The sequence below is a fragment of the Triplophysa dalaica genome, chromosome 4, assembly GCF_015846415.1.
Source record: "Triplophysa dalaica isolate WHDGS20190420 chromosome 4, ASM1584641v1, whole genome shotgun sequence".
Taxonomy (NCBI): domain Eukaryota; kingdom Metazoa; phylum Chordata; class Actinopteri; order Cypriniformes; family Nemacheilidae; genus Triplophysa; species Triplophysa dalaica.
The window spans coordinates 11,773,315-11,793,404 of record NC_079545.1 but is presented as its reverse complement, the minus strand read 5'-3'; the positions used below and the strand labels follow the sequence as shown (position 1 = coordinate 11,793,404).

The following is a 20,090-nucleotide window of genomic DNA, read 5'->3' as shown; positions in this document are numbered from 1 at the left end:
TGATATGTATGAGTGTGAGTAAATTACTATCTTACTAAACTAAACTATCCCTTTATGTATTGCCATTTTGCTTCATAATATTCCAGGAGTGGCCCTGTAACTCAGTTCAGATCAGCAGAAGCAAATAGATTTCACTATCACTATGTTCACTAAATCTACAAAAGCACTTGATGTAAATTATAATGCACTCATTGATCATCCACGGAACTCACAGGAGCAAGCTTCTGACTTATCCCACAAATCAATCAAACACTGGTTTTACCCGCAAGTCGCAGAGTTTATTCCTTTTTAAAATATACATAAACAACATTTTCTGTTTTTAAATACCCCAAATTCCCTCCCATTCCTCCTATTTTAAGCCCACTCCTCCCCTTGGCCTACATCATTAATTTGCCATTCTTTTCTTTCCCCTCCCTTCTATGAGAGGGCAGCTACTACCCTCCACAAGAAAAAAATCACTCTAGATGTGCAGCATATTGCTTTTTCTTTTTTTAAGACATTTGCAAACATAAATTCTACAGTTTGTTTACCGTCCTGGTGTTGGACTGTTCAATAACAGAGTGAGCTGAAACAGCAATGTCCTCCGAGCTGCCCTTCCACTGCAAAACATCAAAAATACAGAGGGCTGTTCTTCCAGCCCATGGTGTGGGTTACACAAAGCAGATACTGAATGGATGCACTTTCAACCCTCTGTTAAGCTGGTCTCTTTTTTTTAACTTTATTATCCCCTCCAGTGGTCGAGTTACTGTTTCAAAGGTTGAAACTCCATTCTGCATTCACCTTTGCTTTTTTCTGTTGGTCTCACTGTACATCTAACCAGTTCTCTCAAATATTCCGCTTCCACTGATGGCAAGATGGGCACCCACATTTTCGAGTTGGAACTGGTTGGTGGACAAGGTTACAATAGGTCCACAGTAGGTGGTTGCAGGCAGGATAAAGGGCAAAGCTTAACTGCATTACAGCACTAGAGAAAAGTTGACTTAGTCACAAAGCATGCATGTTACACACTCAGTTCTACAGTCTGCCCACCAAAGGGTGCGATATCTGTGTGCATGTACATACATCTGTCTGTGTATGCGTGTATGTGCAAATGTATGAGCGCATCTTTGCGTTGTGTGTGCGAGTTCAGCCTTTCAAGTGTATTGGTTCTTTTGTCTTGCAATCTTTATTAATGCAGTCTTTTAGGCCCACTGCGCCTGGGCGTCGCGGTCTCATACCCTGGGGGAGTATTTGGGGTTTCTTGGCACCTCGGTGAAAGATTTCAGCTCGTAAGGAATCCCGGCATCCACCTCGATGGACTTGCGGGAGAATAGCAGCCGGATATCATTGTGCAAGTAGATTTTCCCAGATTTGGAACTCTGGAATCTGAGATATGCAAGCAGAGAGACAAATACAGGTTTATTCTGCAGCAACGATTTGAATTGAACTACTTATTGCAAGAAACAAATAGAAGTTGCTTCTTTTCAATTAAAAAGAACATTAAAGAGTACATAACTAGGGATTTTTAAGGTCATACTTGGTTTATGGAGTGTCCAACAACAAATTTATGTACAAAGATGGTGTAAAAACACTATTATTTCGTTATAATAGGTAATTATTCTTCCCTTACTTCTTGACTGACTCTCAAATAATTCGTTCCAAGATTCATCTGTCTAGTCTGCTGTGATTGGTCTGCCAAGAATGAGGCTCACCAGCTACATTGTTTGGGGGTGAAGAGTGAAGTTTTCGCGGGCAGTCCTAGCAAAACGTTGGGGACTATATGTAGTGATGTAATTACATCACTAATATGCAGCGGCTCGCGAATCGGACTAGGGACGACTCGTTTGCGTGATTCAGAGGTGACGGTTTTTTCTAAGCCAATAACTTTGTTATTCATTCAACTTCGGATCTACAACTTGGCAGACTGCTTACTTTCAAACACGGCAACATTACACACTGCATGAAATTTGATTTTCATGATCCCATGTTATGTACTCTTTAATATTCGTCAGACAAAGACATCCAGGCAAGTTTACCTGAGGTGTATCAAGTAGCAGAGAATCTTCTTCCTGTCAGACAAGGAGCCCTCCTGCCCCTCTCCTGACCCCCCTGGCTCCTCCACAGGCACCAGGAAGATACGATGGCGCAAGAAGGTCATGTGATTGACGGGCATGTCCCCAAAATTATACGTCACCAGAAACATTTTAACCACAGTCTTATTTGGGTTAAATAAGGTCTGTGAAACAAACATATAACAGTATTTAAACCAGAGTTTTTGAATTGTCTTGTCATTCTAAGGTAAAGCATTTAATTCTGTCCATGTTAAAGAAAAAAGATATGAGGTGTCATCAAAACATTAAAACTTAAGTTGGCATAACAACATTGTTTACCAACAGCATATGTTTTGGTGGTGTTATCTGATCGTTGGACCAATGGGAGTGTTTTAGAAAATACGTTTGAAAACAACAAGCATTTGTAAGGCTAATAACGCAAAAATGACATCCTTCATAAACATTTTTGTAAATAAAAGATGTGCAAAACTAACACTGTTAAATTGATAGTTTACTAAAAAATTAAATTCTGTCATAAATTACTCATCCTCAAGTTGTTCCAGACCTGTCTACATTTCTTTATTTGGTTGTACAGGAAATATATTTGGAAAAATGTTAGCAACTGAGATTTCTGGGGCACCATTGACCACCATAGTCGTAAGAAAACTATTTTCTGTTCTGTTAAACACTGAAGAAGATATTTTGAAGATAGGAAAGACAACTAAATTTTGACTATCCAAATATTGACTCTTCGAAATGTCTTTCTTTGTGTTCAATAGAACAAAAGGTGCGTCCCAAATCTTGCACTTATGCACTATTCTACACCACTTTGTAGTATAAATAGTATGAGTAGTGCGCTCACATTGAAAATTCTCAAAAAAGAAGTGCAATTAAAGTACCCGGATAATGCACTTTTTCAACCGAAAATATGAAGTGTGGAACTGTGGACACTTCGCACATTCAACTGTTGCAGTGTCTCTTACGTGGCGGAAGGGAGGTGGGGCTATCAGACGCTGCTTGAGCAAAACTCTCCTGTAGAGTGATAATGCTTCCGTCTGATGATGACTAAAGTAATGCTGGGCAAAACAGACGAAAATCACAATAAATGTACACGTTAATTTTTATTCACAGTCATGTGCCGTGCGTTTGACGTCATTTGCGCTTGTCTTGGAAACCGATTCACTTATTTAGATACTATAAAACCGTTTAGTTTTCCATTTGGGACAATACTAACCTTCTAAAATCCATACATTTCATTGGTTGAGTACATAGTTTAAGTTGTGGAAACAGCTAAAGAAATTTATACAGGTTTGGAACTACTTGAAGTTGAGTAATTCATGACAGGACTTTCATTTTTGGGTGGAGTATCCCTTTAAGGAAAAGAAGGAATGCCCACCACTTGAATGGTCCCTGCTTTGGGTACACTGTATCCTTTCTTCCCAAGAGGCTCTAGCAGGATTACCCCCTAAACACAAATATATAGGTACTAAATATCAAAAATAAAATGCATTTGAAACCAAATTACTACACAAAGGTTGAGAAAATTATTAAATAAAGTATCCGTATTATGAAATCCACACTAAAATGTAATCTCTCACACACCATGAATGGGGACGGGGCGCTGTGCTCTGAGGTGTCATAGTAAGTGACTTGCACAGGTAAAGTGGCGTGTTGCGGACAATAGGAGCCGCTTGCCCCGATCTCTGCCGTGAAGCCCTCTATGCGTCCGGATGGAGTGAATCGACCCTTTAGGATTGACTCCTGAATTCACATTCAGACACAGAACAACATTTAGAAAAGCATCAAAGCATCATCACTTCTGAAATTAAATTTAAAGGTCCAATGTGTAATTTTTGCAGGATCTACTGACATGTCTATGTCTTCAGAGGTGTGTAAAGACCTTACAAAATAAAGCAGTTTTTATTACCTTAGAATGAGCTATTTATATCTACATACACTGCGGGTTACCTTACATGGAATTCTTTGTTGTTTCTACAGTGCAGACAAACTGCACTACAAGAGCGCCTTTTGTAAACATTTTGTCTCCTTCGGCAAAGAAGCGAAAACATAACAACATCTTAGTCCTATGTCAACCACCTTAGTGTTTCGAAAGTGATGGCTGAGCGTGGAGTGAGGCGTTGGTTGCAATTCGCAACCTCACCTCTTGATGCCGCTAAATTTTATACACTGGACCTTTAATTATGTTGACTATTATATTGCAATATTCAGTCTTATGACCAAAAAAACACAAGAAACAGGTCCCATGATAGTTTATAATAAGCATGTTATTTGTAAAGGCTTTAGACTTGGATGTACCTCAAAGTTGCCAAGGAGGGGTCTGCTTATGGATGATAAAGAGGAGAGGGAACTACAGGAGCGGCTGGTGTCTGTCCTGCGTCCACTGCGCAGCTGTCGACTGTAAAAACAAAACAATAACATCCAAAAACATTTCATCATAATATAATCATCATTCAAAATTGTTAAACAGCCTCAGATTATTAAATAAGTTACAGAAATAGGAAACATGCATAATTATTGGTACTAATAGAATGTTTGTATGTTTTAGAAGAACAAGACGTACGATTTGAGACGATTCCCAGCTTTGAGCCTTCTCCCTACTCGCAAACAGTCAGTAGCCGTCTAAAGAGAAGGATGGACAAAGATGTTAAAAGTAAGGAATTTGAGACATCCATTCTAAAAAACTGGACTTGGGACCACAAATAACTGTGTCTGTTTTGTGATCACATAAAAACAGATAAATGTATAAAGTACATTTATTAATTTGCGACATTTGTCATTACTGTCATAGATATGAAAAAGAAAGGTAAAAACTTAATAAAAGGTGAACAAAGCCAATTATGACATCATTTTGTTTACATTTAAATGTGTTGTTTATAAGTTATTAAAGCAGAAATAACCAGTAAAATATTTCAATGGAATCTATTAAGCAATTATTACCACAAAGTGCACTAAAAAGTGAGCGAATACTTACAGATGACGAGGTGGCTACAATTTCACACACACTGCAATAGTCCATAGTATAGTATCATTCTGATAACATGCGCTCTCTTTACATCAGCTAGTCTCGTCGATAAACTTTGTATCAAACACATAAATTTTCAGCTATTTTCTGCCTCTATTTCGACTACTCATCCTCCCATCTTTCTTCCTGAACTCATTTCATTTGTTTCTCTTTGTCCCGTTGTCTCATTTCACTGTCCTTCACTTCCAGTTTTATTCCTCCTATTTGGCCTTCCTTCAGTCCTAAACTCAACCTTCAGTCCTGAAGTCAACCTTCAAGCACTGACATTGCCATGGTGAAAGTTACAGCATGAGCCTCTGTAGTCTTTTTAACTCCTCTGACCCCAAAATCAGTCGTTCTGGAACTGAATTTGACCAGAACAACCTTTATGTGTGTCAGTTAGGTCAGGTGAGGTCGGCCATAAACAATGGCTATCTCAATGGGTTTTGTTCTGGTGTCCTAGTGTGATTCTAATGCAGTGTAAAATGAAGAGTTTACTCTAAAAATCTCAGAATTTCCCTTTCAAATGCTTTTTATAATGTATCAGTGCATGAGATGGTGATTTATTCTTGCCACCGACATGCTATCTACCAAGTTTAAAACTGTCTTTTTAAACTAAACTATCCCTTATTTCCACTCCTATTCCAAGAACTCAGAAAGTAAAGAACACCTGGCATAATTGTTTGTATATTAAAGGGATAGTTTCCATCATTTCTCCCCTCATGTCATTCAAAATGTGTATATGACACTTTTTTCTGTGGAACTCAAAATATATTTTCAGAAATGTTTTTGACTTCCATTGAATGGACACAAAACCACAAAGGCAGCCAATCTTGTTGGCTACCAATGTTATTTTTTAAATCTTCTTCTTCTGCTGGTTTGGAACAACATGAGGGTGAGTAAATGATTAAAGAATAACAATTTGGGGGTAAACTATCCTATTAAAAACTAATAACAATATCGAAACAGAATGGAGAATGCGAGACATGGGGACATAATGCAGTTGGATTTCTACTTGATAAGCTTTTTACCTTTGTGTTTTCCCTCGCTGATGGTAATAGATGGTTCCAGAAGGGTGCACCTTTGGCGTCAGTGCTGCGACAGGATGCTAACCCAAGCCCGGGCGCTAACAGTGCCGACCGACAGCGTTTTGATGTGGATGGGCCCTCGTCCTCTGAACAGGACTCGCCTGTATCACTGGACGACAGAAGTCTTCTCTTGATCGGGCAGGCAGTGGATGACCCTGATGTCAAGCCATTTGCCTCTACTGGAGTTTTCTCGACAGAGCTCAGTCCATTTGAAGAGGAGAAGGTCTTTGTTTCTGATGGCGGAGGAGAGGATTCGAAACTTGCCCCCCATTCAACAGCTACAGCTGGTGTTGAAAATGGAACGGGTGCCCAACTGCTCTCTGCGGTTCCTAACGTTCCCTTGACCTCCACTGAAAGATTACTGCTGCTATGGCTCTCATCCCCTGGGCCTTCTTTGGAATCAACTGGGATGCTTCCTGCTGTGGAGGCCTCAGTCCGAGGAGTAAGGGAGGAAGGACTCCCCTCACAGTGGCCCCAGTTGGAGTGAGGCCCTTGGGGGTCAACCATGGGTGGAGATTTTGGGGAGAGTGGGGCGAATGTGTCCGGGATGGGCCGGTCATGATTGTGCTGGGCAGGTCGCCGACCAGGTATCATTGGATGTGATGGGGAAAGAGGAGGGGACCTAGGGATTTCTGAGTCTCTGTGCTCGTAAAGTGAACTGGAAAACAGTGGTTCCACCCCAGATCCACAAAGCAACTCCCCTTCGGACTCATTATCAACATCTTCATCCGTTTGGAAAGGACGCTTTTGGGCGACCGGGACCGGTGCGCCCTCCAGGCCGCGTTTCATGCCTACTCTAATTGGCCGCAGCGTCTCTTGATTTTCTCCGAAACCACCTCTTTGAGATAGGATGGACAGCTGGTAAACCTTCTGCAGCCGCATCTCTTCTTCTCCGAAGGGCCTGGGAACTGATCGTCGGACTCCGGGCTCAGAGCTTTCACTCTGAGTGTCAGGCGGTAAATCCCGAGCCTGGGCTGGAAGCTCAACGGGTGGCTCTTTACGAGCCAGTTCCACATGGATGTGACGCATAGTTACTTTTCTTGTGCTGGGTGATTGTTTTAGGGGAAGTTGTGCAGTGTTAAATAATGCAACCACAAGCTCTAGTGAGTTCTAGAATGTCTAAACGAGTGCAATAAGGCTGTACATGTAAAGTAAGCTTCCAGTACCATAGATGGAAGGCACTATAGTCCGTGGGTCAGTTGTGGAGCAGGCACAAACAACAGTGCACACAGCTTCTGAAGAAAAATAAACAAGTAAAACAATCGTAAGTAAAATAAAAAATACTAACAATGCAACAAAATAACTGTATTGACACACATCATGAAATACATTGGCATCCAAGTTAAAAACTGCTGAGCGTAATTTGGGTTGTGTGTCAGTTATAGTATTACTACTTAAACACACTCATGGGCATCAATCACTTTATTATTCTTACCTTGAAATCCATCCGTTTTCAAATGCACACATTCAAAAAAATATGAAAACTGCAAAAATTATTGTGCTGCATTCCATTTCGCACGGATTGTCTTATTTATTTTTATTATTTTATATTATTTATTTAATTAATTAAAAATCTGTTTTTATATTTTTCTTTGTTATTAAGTTGAATCCAGTGTTAAATTGACAAGTTATTTATTTAATAATAAATAATCTATTTGTTGACTTTGTCAATGTGTATTTGTGTTAAATAATCGCAATCTCAAAAAAATATTAATAATTTTATCATCTTTATCATCTGAAAATCATGACATCATTATCTGTCAAAAAAGAATGTGCACAGTACACAGATTTCACAGATTTCCAACCAAAAAATCTTCTCAGTTGTTTAAACGATGAAGGCAACTATCAAAGGGTGCTTTCTCATCTCTAGTTCGGTTTATTTGGTCCGGACCAATGGCAAAAAATTATATATTGTAGCATTTTTCAGCGGTGTTGGTTCCTTTTCACACCACACTGATTGCTTTGGTCCGAACCAGTTGAAACGAACCAAAATGCATTCATGTGACAACATCCACACCACTGTTGGCGAGAACTTATTTCCTAAACTGCATTTTTAATTGAAATAAACTCACCGTCAACATTGCGTGTCAGTTGTGGTAACAGATGTTACCCCGATCAACTGTGCTAGCATCACTCGCATCATTGTAAGCGGCGATGGCGATCTCAAAAACATCCACCGGATCAACATCCGGTTTTGCCCCAAGTATATTATCGAGGTAATCGTACCAGGGGAACTTCTAGATCCCCCACTTGGATGATTGGGACTCATACAAGTGTGTGCATGATCATTTTCCCAACTTACGTGCTTCTTGGTGCTTGAAACTTGGTTGCAGGCCTTTTCACATCCACCTTGACCCTGACTTTAGCCCCAGAGTTTGGCCATCTCCATCACTGCCCCTCAGATCCAACAACAGGAATCCCAGACACAAAGGCAGCGAAGAAGGGCCTGTACAATGACAATAAAAAAAAATAACAGATTAAAAATAAATAACATTTATTTAATGATATCTGTCATTAAACTCAATGAACTATACTCAATGAACATAAGGTCTACCAACATTTGACAAAAAAAGACATTTGGTCTGCTTATTAATTATTTTAATTGCATGCTATTAGTCCACTTTTTTAAATTTACTTACCAAGGGCGGTGTGTCAGTGAGGTGGGAGGAGCCTTGCAGAAAGTGCCAATGAATAGGTAATATCCCTGCAACAGCTCCACCCAGATATGGCCAGCGGCCAATCACGCCTCCCCTTGTCTCCTGAACGGAGTGAACTGCTCAATGGCTGCATCCTGAGCCAGGCATTCCAGAGACACGACCTGTCAAAAAACAGAGCTATTGATAAACAACAAATCAGTGACCATGCTAATAAAAAGTCATTGTTGAACATAATCCGAGATAAATTGGGCTGATATCTCATTTGGCCTGATGAGATAAGATGTTGCTTTATGTAACAGATGCCAATCAACTTTTAATCACTATCAAAAGCTGGTTCTGTGAGTCATATCAATCAATAAAACAATACATTACACGAATGGGGGAACAATCACGTGACGGGAAACCTCATTTTGTGGCAATCGTTTAGGACACATGTTTGAACAGACTGTACCGACTGGCTTGGTCTTTGCCTGATTCCAAGACTGAACTTTACAAAGCAACAAGACACACTGAGACACACAACAGAGCCTTTGTACTGTCCTACATCACAAAATGGCCAGCCAGGCTGATTAATGATAAAAACAAGAATACACACATGAACATTCAAGCTTGTGCAGCCAGAAGTAAAATAAAACATAGAAAGTTCTTATAATGCAATCTGGCTTTGACTGGAACAGGATGCAAATGACATTTTATTGCTCCGTCTATGTCTTAGTCTTAGTAAATAACCTGTTCAAAAAAGAAAGTGGAAGAGGAATGCAAGCCATCACTGTTGTGTCTATTTCTTAAAGATATAAACATCAACGTCCACTGAGGGAATATACTTACAAATTCTTTAACTGACCAGTAAATTAAGTTTTAATAATGTAAAGAGATACTTATAGCATCTATTTTACGCATCCATGTGTCATGAATACAATTAAATGCACAAGGAGGAAAGTGGTAATTGATGGCACACTCAAGTGACACATTATGCATCACATATCTTGCAGTACATCGGGATAATCTAATCAAGCACAAATAGGTCAACCTTTTAAAACGGCTATAATTTCACGAAACATGCAATGAATAGAATCAGCCCATTCTTAGAGATGCATTTGCATTACACTGCTAGAACGTAGCATTCAGTGGCCTCTCAAGAGAGGGGCTTATCTCAATTGGGTTAGGCGTGTCCAGAATGGAACACACTACATACTGCGTACTAATAAAGCACTAAACAGTAAACATTATGCGTATACAAAATGTAAGACAATACACATTTTTCAATAAAACATCCATATTTAAAATAACTGTTGCCACATTACCTGAAAACACTGCATGTTTATTTAAAGTAATCCCCTTTTATTTTGTGTGAAAAAGCGTGAAAATGTAAAACAAATGTTAGCCTGTTCAATCCAACAATGAGTTATAATGTACAAAAATTACATTACTTACCCAAGGCATTTTGGGATACAGAAGTCTATTCACGGTACACAATATGGATTATGCACACTATAAAACTAGGGCAAGTAGTATAATTATAATTCTTTTCTATCTCTCTACGCGTATGTTTGGAATAGCAATGGAGATGTAAGTTGAGAGGATGACAAAGGGTGGGCGGAACAAGTTTCTTGACCTGAGCATACATTGTTAATGCCTAATGTCTCATTACTGCAGTTGTAAAGCTACACAAATCACAAGAAGGGGTCAAGGAGACCTCACACTGACATAAGATCTGAAATAACATTCAGACATATAGAACGGTCTATCAAAACAATATCCTGAACTCTGACAGGCTGAAACAAACCAAGACAGTTTTCAGAAGTGTGAATAGAGCTTGTTTATCGACGTCACGAGGAATGTTGCGTCATCTTGGGAGGATGGCTGCTAGTGCATAAATATAACTAAATATAACTATGGTAGGTCGGTTTTGCTTTGTTAAAAACTGCTATAGCAATAAGCACAGTCGTTCAGGAAAGGCCCATGGTTCTTTTACTTTTAATTTCTCCATATATCAAACAAAAAAAGTAACGGTACACATCAAAACAATAATAGCAGTGGAGTATTGTCCTCCCAAGATGGCGGCGCCACTGCTACATGAGGCGTGAAGTCAGCTTCACATTCTCTATTATACTGGGTGGTCTGTGTACCATGATGATGTAATGCGTTCACAGAGGGTTGCTGTGAATCTCTCAGGCTCAGATAGCACGAACCCTGAACCCCAGTTCAAATACAGCGGAGTTGACCCAGACAAAAACAGCCACTAGCAAACAAGACAGTGTTTACCGGTTCCACACCTACATGTTTGAAGATGCAAGTTTGTTTATTCTTTGATGCTAGTTCTATAACTAAAATACTCATATGCACTCCTCAACTACAGACTGAACTCTCCATATGAGTCTCAAATGTTTAACTTTTTTCTAGTTTTAGTTTTGACATAAAAGGTTATTGCTGCTTCAGGCCACTTGGTTAATCATATTCTTGAAGGTCTAGATGGTTGCATCATGAAAATCTGCATATCTTTTCAGATGTTTAATGAAATCGACCGAGAAAGAACTGCCTTCCAGGTTGAATGCATACATTGAGACACGAAGAGTTCAGTTTGATCGCTCTGCCTCTGAAAAAAATCAAGAATGTGTGTAAACCCCCACTCACAGAGAATTCAACACTGACTGAAAAAATAGAGAGAGTAACCAAACAGTCAAGGCTAGCAAGGACAGCTGTCAGTGTGATGATGTTTTTCCTGGTTACTAGGTTATTTATATTGTGTTTAAGGAAAAGCAATGAGTCATAAGTCATTTTCATTTTAACATCACGCCTTTCACAGTACAAATAGCTTAAAAGTAGCTTTACAGAAAATAATAATGCTATAAACAATCCAAAAAGCGACTATGGTAAAAACTTCCTAAGATTAATTAAATGACTATTTAGGGGGTATAGGAAAGCTTATGCCCAAAATATAACTTTCAACAATGAATTCTTAAATGCATGGATGCACATCTGTTTATAATTACAATGCATGTAAGTGTATAGTCTTTTTTGAAGCAGACGTTATTAAAGAAAGTAAAATCACTTCTTGGAAGAAAATGAAAATTCTGTCATCATTTACTCACCGTCTTGCCATTTCAAACCTGTATGACTTTCTTTCTTCCGCAAAATACAAAAGAAGATATTTTGAAGAAAGTTGGTAACTGAACAGCGACGATACCCATTCGCTTCTAAAACCAACGAAGGTCAATGGGTACCGTCGCTGTTCGGTTTCACAACATTCTTCAAAATATCTGTGTTTTGCAGAAGAAAGTCATTCAAGTTTGAAATGACACGAGGGTGAGTAGGCTAAATGATCATTTTTTGAGCACTAAATGAGCACTGTTGATGTGTATGGCCTCAAGGGTTTGGCAAGAACACCTGGCATTTACAACATAGGAAGTCTTGACAAACATCATGAAGAGGAAAGACTAAACCACTCACAAGCGCACCTCCGAGTTGTGCTTATCTCCCAGCAGCTAAAAGCCTGTCGGTTAGCAAAACCAAGGGCTGAAATATTATCTCTAGACACGACAAGTGTAATGATGTCATTGATTCATTTGTGCCTTGACAGAAACCAGAGAGATTTTCACACAGGTGTTCCTTTAAAATGTTTTTAATGAATATGTAGATTCATATGTTTTTAGTTGAGGTCACAATTACTTTTAAATATTTTTTTTAAATCACCTTCTAAATAACATTCGATACATTTCATGTCAACCACCCATAAACACAAACACAAGACACGTTCACTGTAACCTTCCAACCTACCTCTCTAGGAACTGCTGTCCTCTCCTCCTCGACTGTTTCTTCTTCCTGACTGTCGAAACTCTCCAGTCCTGGTTGTTATTACTTCAACGCTGTGGGGAGTTGAAAGGTTACATGCCAGGTCTCTCTGTTCCTCCCCTGAGAGAATGAGATATACAAATAAAATAAATATACAAGGCTTATTTAAGTCCCAAACAATCTATAAAGGCACATCTCTCTCTGTTTATCCTCTTGTCCCTGCTATTCTGGTATGCCCAACTGAGAATTTCTCTTCCCACCCCTCTCTCTCTCTCTCTCTCTCTCTCTCTCTTTTTCAATAACTCACAAACAAAACCTCTCTCTCAAGCTCTCTTTGGCACATGCATATAAGCTCTGTAACCCCCCCACTCTCTCTTCTAGCTTCCCCCAACCACCTCGCACTCATTTATCCCCCCTTAAATAACTTGAACACAATGAAAGCAGCTTTGGTGTACCGCTTCGGCCCCCCCTCCCTTTCTGTGCGGAGTGCTCTCTGCTGCTTGCAAAATTTCTCACCACTTGTTTTCTCTCTCTCTTGCTTTGCCTTTTTAGCCTACTTCCTCTCAGCTGGTTAGTGAAGGCGTGCTCGCTTGCTCAGTCAGCACACAACTCATGTTTGAGGTGGCTGCTGGGATGTGATTGGCTGGAGGGAGGGGATTCTGATGCCATGGCTGCTGTCCTGATAGGCGTGAAGGTATAGGGTAATACTGAAAGCCCCGCCCACCTGTTCTGCTTGTTTTGCAAATGCAATGTATTCTCTCATAGAGCTTTAGTGAGTTATTGTGTGTCGATGCCAATATGAGTGTGTGTTGCGTGCATGTGTGTTTAATACACTCCAAAGCAACCAGTTTGTGTTACTTTGAATATGCATTTTTTGAGATGCGCGCACACACACACATATGCGCAGTTCTGTGTCAGTTCTGTTAAAACCTATTTAAACATTACAAAACAATTCAGATCTTAAGTAAGGAAATGTTATATGGTGTTGTAAGATTCTGTAGCTTAAGTTTTGAGGTAAAAGTTTTGTGAATTATCATATATAGTAAAAGAGAAAAGAATACGAAAAAAAGAGAAGTGTAAAGCATAGCGGATACATCATTGCGTGAATCATGTTATCAGTCCTTTCACAGACTTCTGAGACTTCTACTGGGTGTGAAGACATGGGTGTGTGTGTGTGCAGGCAATGTGTCACTTGCAAAACCTCTTTCAATTGCATGCAGCATCTTCCAAATAAGGATCAGCAATTCCACATGCACTCAAATAAAAGCTTTAGCACATGTCGGACGCAGACACAGATTAATTTCATCTCTTTACATACAGTGAATGGCAAAGGAGTGGGGGAGGGGGCACAGAGAGCTTATTCTGAGAATGCATGAGGGGTTTCTTGTGTACATTGGTGTGAGAAAGTTAGACTGTGAAAAATGACAAACACAAATGTGTGGAATGATCAAAGTGGAGGGTTATTCACACAAAAGTGCTGTGAGGTGCAAAGTTCTGATGTCTTTTACAAGTTGTGGTGTTTAGACCCGCTTAAATTGAAAACATTCCTTGCAGAGACACACACAGCCACTTCTGTGCCCAGATATGGAGTGCTTGGGGGCGTGGCCTGAGACACAAGCTCTCAGCTGGCTGAGTTCAGGTCAAAACACAACCAGAAAAGTGCACAGACGCAATGCCAGACTAGTGACATTCAAGCATACTTTTGTTCTATGTTGCTGGCTAAACACTGAAGGAGATGACAACCCTGCTTTCAGCAAGCTCTCAAAACAAGTTCTATTGTTTTGAGCATTTCCCCAGAAGCTATTCTTAGCTGGGTTGACACATCAGGTCTATGAGGGCTGTTGAAGCTCACAGCTAGTCAGCTTTATTCTAACCCTTCACTTTCTTAATGTTCCTGGCATTCTTTTTGGTCAACCATATTTGAACTATCGTAATAATTAAGTCAATACTGAATTTGACAAAACCAACTAGACATTTATATTTCTCTGACAACATGAGAAGAGCTAGTCGGACATGTATTTGCTAGGAGGGTTATAGGGTGTTTTGTAGGGTGCATTTTGTGAGATAAAGGAACAGTTCACCCAAAAATGAAAATTCTGTCATCATTTACTGACCCTCAAGTTGTTCCAAATATGATAAATGTCTTTGTTCTGAGGAAATCAAAGAAAGATATTTGGAAGAATGCTTTTAACAAAACAGTTCTTGGCCACAATTGACTACCATTGAAGGGAAAATGGCTTTATACTTGTTTTGTGGTGTTGAAGACAAAAGAAGATATTTTGAAGAATGTAGAAAAGCAAACAGTTCTAGGGCACTTATGTCCACCATCATACTTTTTTCTACTATGGTAGTCAATGGTGGTTTGGTTACAAGCATTCTTCCAAATATCTTTCTCTGTGTTCATTGGAACAAATACATTTATACAGAGCTGGAACAACTCGAGGGGGAGTAAATGATGACAGAATTTATATTTTTGGGTGAACGGTCTCTTTAAACCATGGTTAGTTTTCGTAAGGTTGCCAGATGGTTATTTCTTTACCCTAGTCAAAATAACCCACCCTACTCCCTAGTTATGTTCTGGGCACCTACTTGTAAGTCAATAACTATTTTGTCTACTTTCTTTCTGCTGTTTGTATGACAGTTGTATATACAGTGGTTATGAATATAAAAGTTGTAAACAATATAAGTTATACATGTTATGTTGTTACAGTAGCAGACATTTGAAGCAGATTCTAAGTCCCACCAGACTGACGCTGTTATAGTCAGCTGCTCAACTTCCTGTTTTCCACTTCAATGAGCCAAGTGAGAACACACAAAAGTTAAAGTCCCTTTACTCTCAGCTACAATATCGCACACCAGTGTAAAGACATAGAACGTCATTTCTGCTGCTAGTCTCACCTTCAGTCTAATGATACTTTTCTCACTCCATCATTCTCACTTCTGACATTGGCACTTGTGCGAGGAATAAAGAGTTAACTAGAATAAAGGTAATACGTATGGAGAAAGGCACAAAGGAGACCAAATCTGTGCCCTATTAACAGAAAGCAAAGCTAATAATAGAAATGAGACAGCAATCTGTCGCTCATATTCACGTGTCTGTTTTTACTCATCTCTATAACAAAACAATGGTGTTAAAGGTCCAGTGTATGAGATTTAGCGACATCTAGTGGTGAGGTAGCAAATTGCAACTAACGGTTCACTCAACTCCATCCCTCCTATTTTAAGCACTATGGTGGCTCTCACAGGACTAATATGTGGTCACGTTTTCGCTTCTTTGCCAAAGAAGATAACGTACCCATGGTGTATGTAGATAGAAATAGCTCATTCTAAAAATAGATAAATAGATAGAAAACACCTAATATAGGCACTAACACAATGAGGCTTTACAAATCTATAAGGAATCAATTTAACACTTAGCCGTAAAAAAGGCTAAACATTAAGGTTAGCTGTTTTGTAGCACCCAACACTGATGACTGATGACTGTAACTATCATACTCTTGGTATACCACTCCCTGAGGTGGGGGTGGCGGATGACAAATTTACTTCACACTGTAATAGAGTAGGGGCAAAAAGGAGGTAAGAAAAACATGGTGCCTTTGACTGCAAAATAGGATCAAATTAAACTACAAGTAATATGCAGAGACCAGTGCACTGCTAAAATAGACTGTGACAATACATCAGAATTTAATTTCAGAAAACATTTCTAGAACAAAAAGAGCATGCACTCTATCACTATTCTTTAGTGCTTTGATTTTAGTTTGAAGTGAGAAGATATGTACATTGATTTATTCAACTATTTAATTACAGCCATACCGTATGGCCACTATTTATTGACCCACTGCTTATTCTTAGTAATGAACAGATTAGTAGGTAAGGACCTTGGCATGCTTATATCGCATATGTGCACATGTACAGGCACATACACAAACGCAGATGCATGCGCTGGCAGTGGCAAACCCATGTATTTAATCATGTGATACTGCTGCTGGTCAATCCTTTGTTTTTTAAATCTCAATCAAAGCCATAATGATGAAACCTGAAAGTTGATCTCAGATCAGGGAAGGGGTTAAATGTTGAGGGAGGTGACCAGCAAAATGGGATTGGCTATCAAAGTTAACCAACCATGGCAGCTCCAAGCCTATTTAAAGAAGTCAAGGTCCGCACGTTTATCTCAAGTCACACTTGACACACATGAATCGGAATCATAAAGGATATTCAAATATTATTAATGCAAAAAAATTCTAAATAGATTTTTACATTGCATACATAAAATGTTTAGTTGTGCTTGTCCACGCAAAACCTGCTACCACAATGAAAAGACGTTCTGTGTGGTTGCCAGGGCACCTTGCTAAGATGTTATCAGTGTTGCTATGTAGTTTCTAGGTGGTTATCTACTTGCTGTGACACTTTAGTTACATGCTGAAGATTAATACTTAAGCTTAAAGGGTTTGATGGGTTTTGTGTCCTGAAGATGAACGGAGGTCCTAGGGCTGTCAATCGATTTGAGGGTAAGTAATGTATGACAGAATTCTCATTTTTTGGCAGTTTCGATTTAAAATACAAAACCATAAAAACACATCAAGACGAGAGAAAGAGAATACATTGCATCTACCGGAGATGTTGAATTGAAACCCGTCATTCAACATTTACACATATATCGGTTGCAGAAACAGAATTGCTGCCGGTCTTAATGCCCTCATGCTGAAAAACATTAAAAACGCATTTTTAACACGCTTTTCCTTCCAACATCAGCTCGACGTGGCTTATCTTCTATGCAGCAGCTATTCCTAACATGCATTTTCCCTCACCAACCCAATGATGTAACAAATGCTTCTGCTGATAGCCACACTAAAAGAGGTCACGAACCAAGGACATTAGGAGACTCTAAGAGGACTGGTGATAAAGGGCAAGGTTCTACCTGCAGTTATGGGCCATTTATTACAGCGCGAGAGAGAAAAAGAGACCCTCTGGACCACTGCTAATTATTTTGGAGGACAATGAACATGGCTCTGCAGCTCTCCACTGTGCTATTCCATTGACGTTTTGTCTGGCATTAGTAATGAGCAGGATGGATGCATTTACATTATTCACACAACCTGTCAGACACACAACCATTCGCAAAATTCTGATGCTAATCCTTCTCTCTCTTTAACAAAATGTTATTGATATTATTGATAATACGAAAAAACACAACGGGCTCGGAGTTGATTCAACAGTAGTCTATTGTGTAGCATGCAGCCAAACCTTTATAAAGAAAGCCAATGGGCCCATTGCTGGAGGTGCATGACAGAAAAAACCCCCACCACATTTCAGTCTCAAAGAGTCCAATAAACCCACATTACATTTAATCCAAAGCGATTTACAAGTAAGAGAGCATATAAACATTTAATCAACGAGTTAAACAGTGCCCTTAGTTTACAAAGCTAAATTTAACTCCAGAACAAAAGGGGAAGAATGACTGGGAAAGGAAACGAACATGTGCACTGATCAAAGTTGCCCTCAGTGGATGAAATAGCATGAATCAGACAAAGCAGAAACGCCCCCTGCGCATGAACATACAGCAGCTCCAGTATGCATTGTGTGCAGATTCATGATCATACTGTGATTAATCTTCCATTATTATACCATCAAATACCATCGATCAATAAAGAAACAGTAAATCATTGTATGAGACTAAGGAATGGTAACATCATTTAAGGTCAAATAAAGAGCTAATGAAGATTGATATGGTGTTTACATGATTGATCAGTCAGACAGATCTCAGGGCTATCCTTTAACTTGGCCATAATGATTAATTTCATCATTACTATATCCGATTCCATACCATATATTTATGGTGAAGTGAAATGAGAGTGATTTAAAAGAGGATGGCAACACAAAGAGAATCAGACTGGTTACTTACCCAAAGCAAATCTATGAACGCAATGACAAGGGTCGCATCAGTCAGCAAACTAACATTTCCATCATATCGTTATATGGACGAGGAGTTTGATCCTATTTTAGACAGCAGACGAGATCTCAGTATCTTCTGCTTAATCGACGACAAAACTATCTGCGCTATGTAACGACGATATATTTGGGCGATGATGATACAATTACGTTGACACGAGATCCTGGTTTTCAAAGGTCGACCGAGCTGTCTTGATTGTCTTTCTTCTCCTTTTCGCGTCCTGTAACTACCTCTGCCAACGGGCCTTTCTATTTTCTGCTTGACTGTCGGTCCAAAGCCCTCGCCCATTAAACGATCTTGTCCCTTTAAAAAACAATACTTCCGGGATTTGCTGAAAAATAACTCGGGGGAGGGACGTTCGAACAGCTGAAAGGCTGTCATTTAGGCGATTGGTCGCTTTCTCGTCCACGAACCAATGAGAGTTGTACAAAAATACAGGCTTCGAATATATTTGCATAAAAGTAATATATTTCGACGAAACGCGTTTTCATTAGTTCGAGGGCAGGCGACGTCGTCACAAGCCACGCCCCAGTACACGTGCTATTTGTTCCATTTACTTCGCTTTGGTGGGGAAATCTATGGATAACAGGAGACCGAAATAGGGTTTATGTAACGATGCACTTGTAATATTTCGTTAAAAAGATTAGCTTAGTTATTTCTGCACGCGGCAAAGCACGTCATACGCATGATCCTGATTAAAAGCAACCTAAATCATTCGGAGCTGAAATCAGTCTCAGCTGTTATTTAGTCTTCTAATACAGCATACAGCATACAGAGTGACTTGTAACATGTTCTCGCGTTTAAACCACATCACATGATAATCTTTGTTTATTCTTCTTTTTTCTGTTTAAAATATGTATTTCCTAAAGCAGGTAATTTTTGTGATCTCATTGTTTATGTGAAGGTCTCATCTAAGGCTGATCTCTGTATTCTTGTTCACGGTTACTTTCTCCGACGCTTTGAAACTAACGTAAAGTCATTATGATTTTGCAATGAAGAAACACAAGTTTACCGTTAGATGGCGCAATTATGCTTTAAATTGGACCCCAAATCAGTCTGTACAGTACAACTGACATACGGCTATTAAAATAACAGTTTGATCTAAATTTAAACAATAATATATAACGACCTGCAATTATTGCTGTTGTCGATTGATTGTTAACGTTTCCATTATGTACACATTAGTGCATAAATACTTATTTATATTTATTGGCGAATGCAGAACAACGAAAAGCATGAGGTGCAATAAAAGCTGAGGCTACACGCTTCTTCCTTTACGAAAGAAAGATCATCCAGATAATGTTACATATAAGAAAGTATCTACTCTTTGATGGGGGCTTTACATACCTGTGAGCGTCCAAAACGTTATTATCCTTTAGATCCGCCCATATGCACATTTTAAGGAGTGTTATTGGTTCACGCTCATGTCACTAACACCTAGGGAACAGAAAGGGTTACCCAGGCTCATTGCAAACACAAGCGATACTTCATCCTCATTGTCGTGATGACTTCTAAAAACTACTTTTGTTTCTCGACGCTTCATGTATCGTT

General features: G+C 39.3%; 1 protein-coding gene across 5 annotated transcripts; it reads right to left on the bottom strand.

The window, feature by feature from the left end:
* Window positions 1-1,142: 1,142 nt before the first annotated feature.
* LOC130418985 (atos homolog protein B) lies at window positions 1,143-20,026 on the bottom strand. Of its 5 annotated transcripts, XM_056745301.1 has the most exons (12): window positions 18,492-18,851; window positions 12,575-12,709; window positions 8,780-8,958; window positions 8,443-8,586; window positions 7,307-7,375; window positions 6,084-7,185; window positions 4,612-4,670; window positions 4,347-4,446; window positions 3,633-3,791; window positions 3,427-3,495; window positions 2,016-2,215; window positions 1,143-1,365 (listed from the first exon to the last, which is right to left on the bottom strand). In XM_056745301.1, exons 6-12 carry the CDS (start codon window positions 7,167-7,169, stop codon window positions 1,212-1,214), a joined length of 1,827 nt encoding a protein of 608 aa, XP_056601279.1. In that variant the 5' UTR covers window positions 7,170-7,185; window positions 7,307-7,375; window positions 8,443-8,586; window positions 8,780-8,958; window positions 12,575-12,709; window positions 18,492-18,851; the 3' UTR covers window positions 1,143-1,211. The 5 variants fall into 5 exon arrangements, with proteins under 5 accessions (XP_056601279.1, XP_056601276.1, XP_056601278.1 ...); XM_056745298.1 differs by lacking the exon at window positions 18,492-18,851 and adding an exon at window positions 19,887-20,026 and having other exon boundaries at window positions 6,084-7,375; XM_056745300.1 differs by lacking the exon at window positions 18,492-18,851 and adding an exon at window positions 13,106-13,127 and having other exon boundaries at window positions 6,084-7,375.
* Window positions 20,027-20,090: the final 64 nt, after the last annotated feature.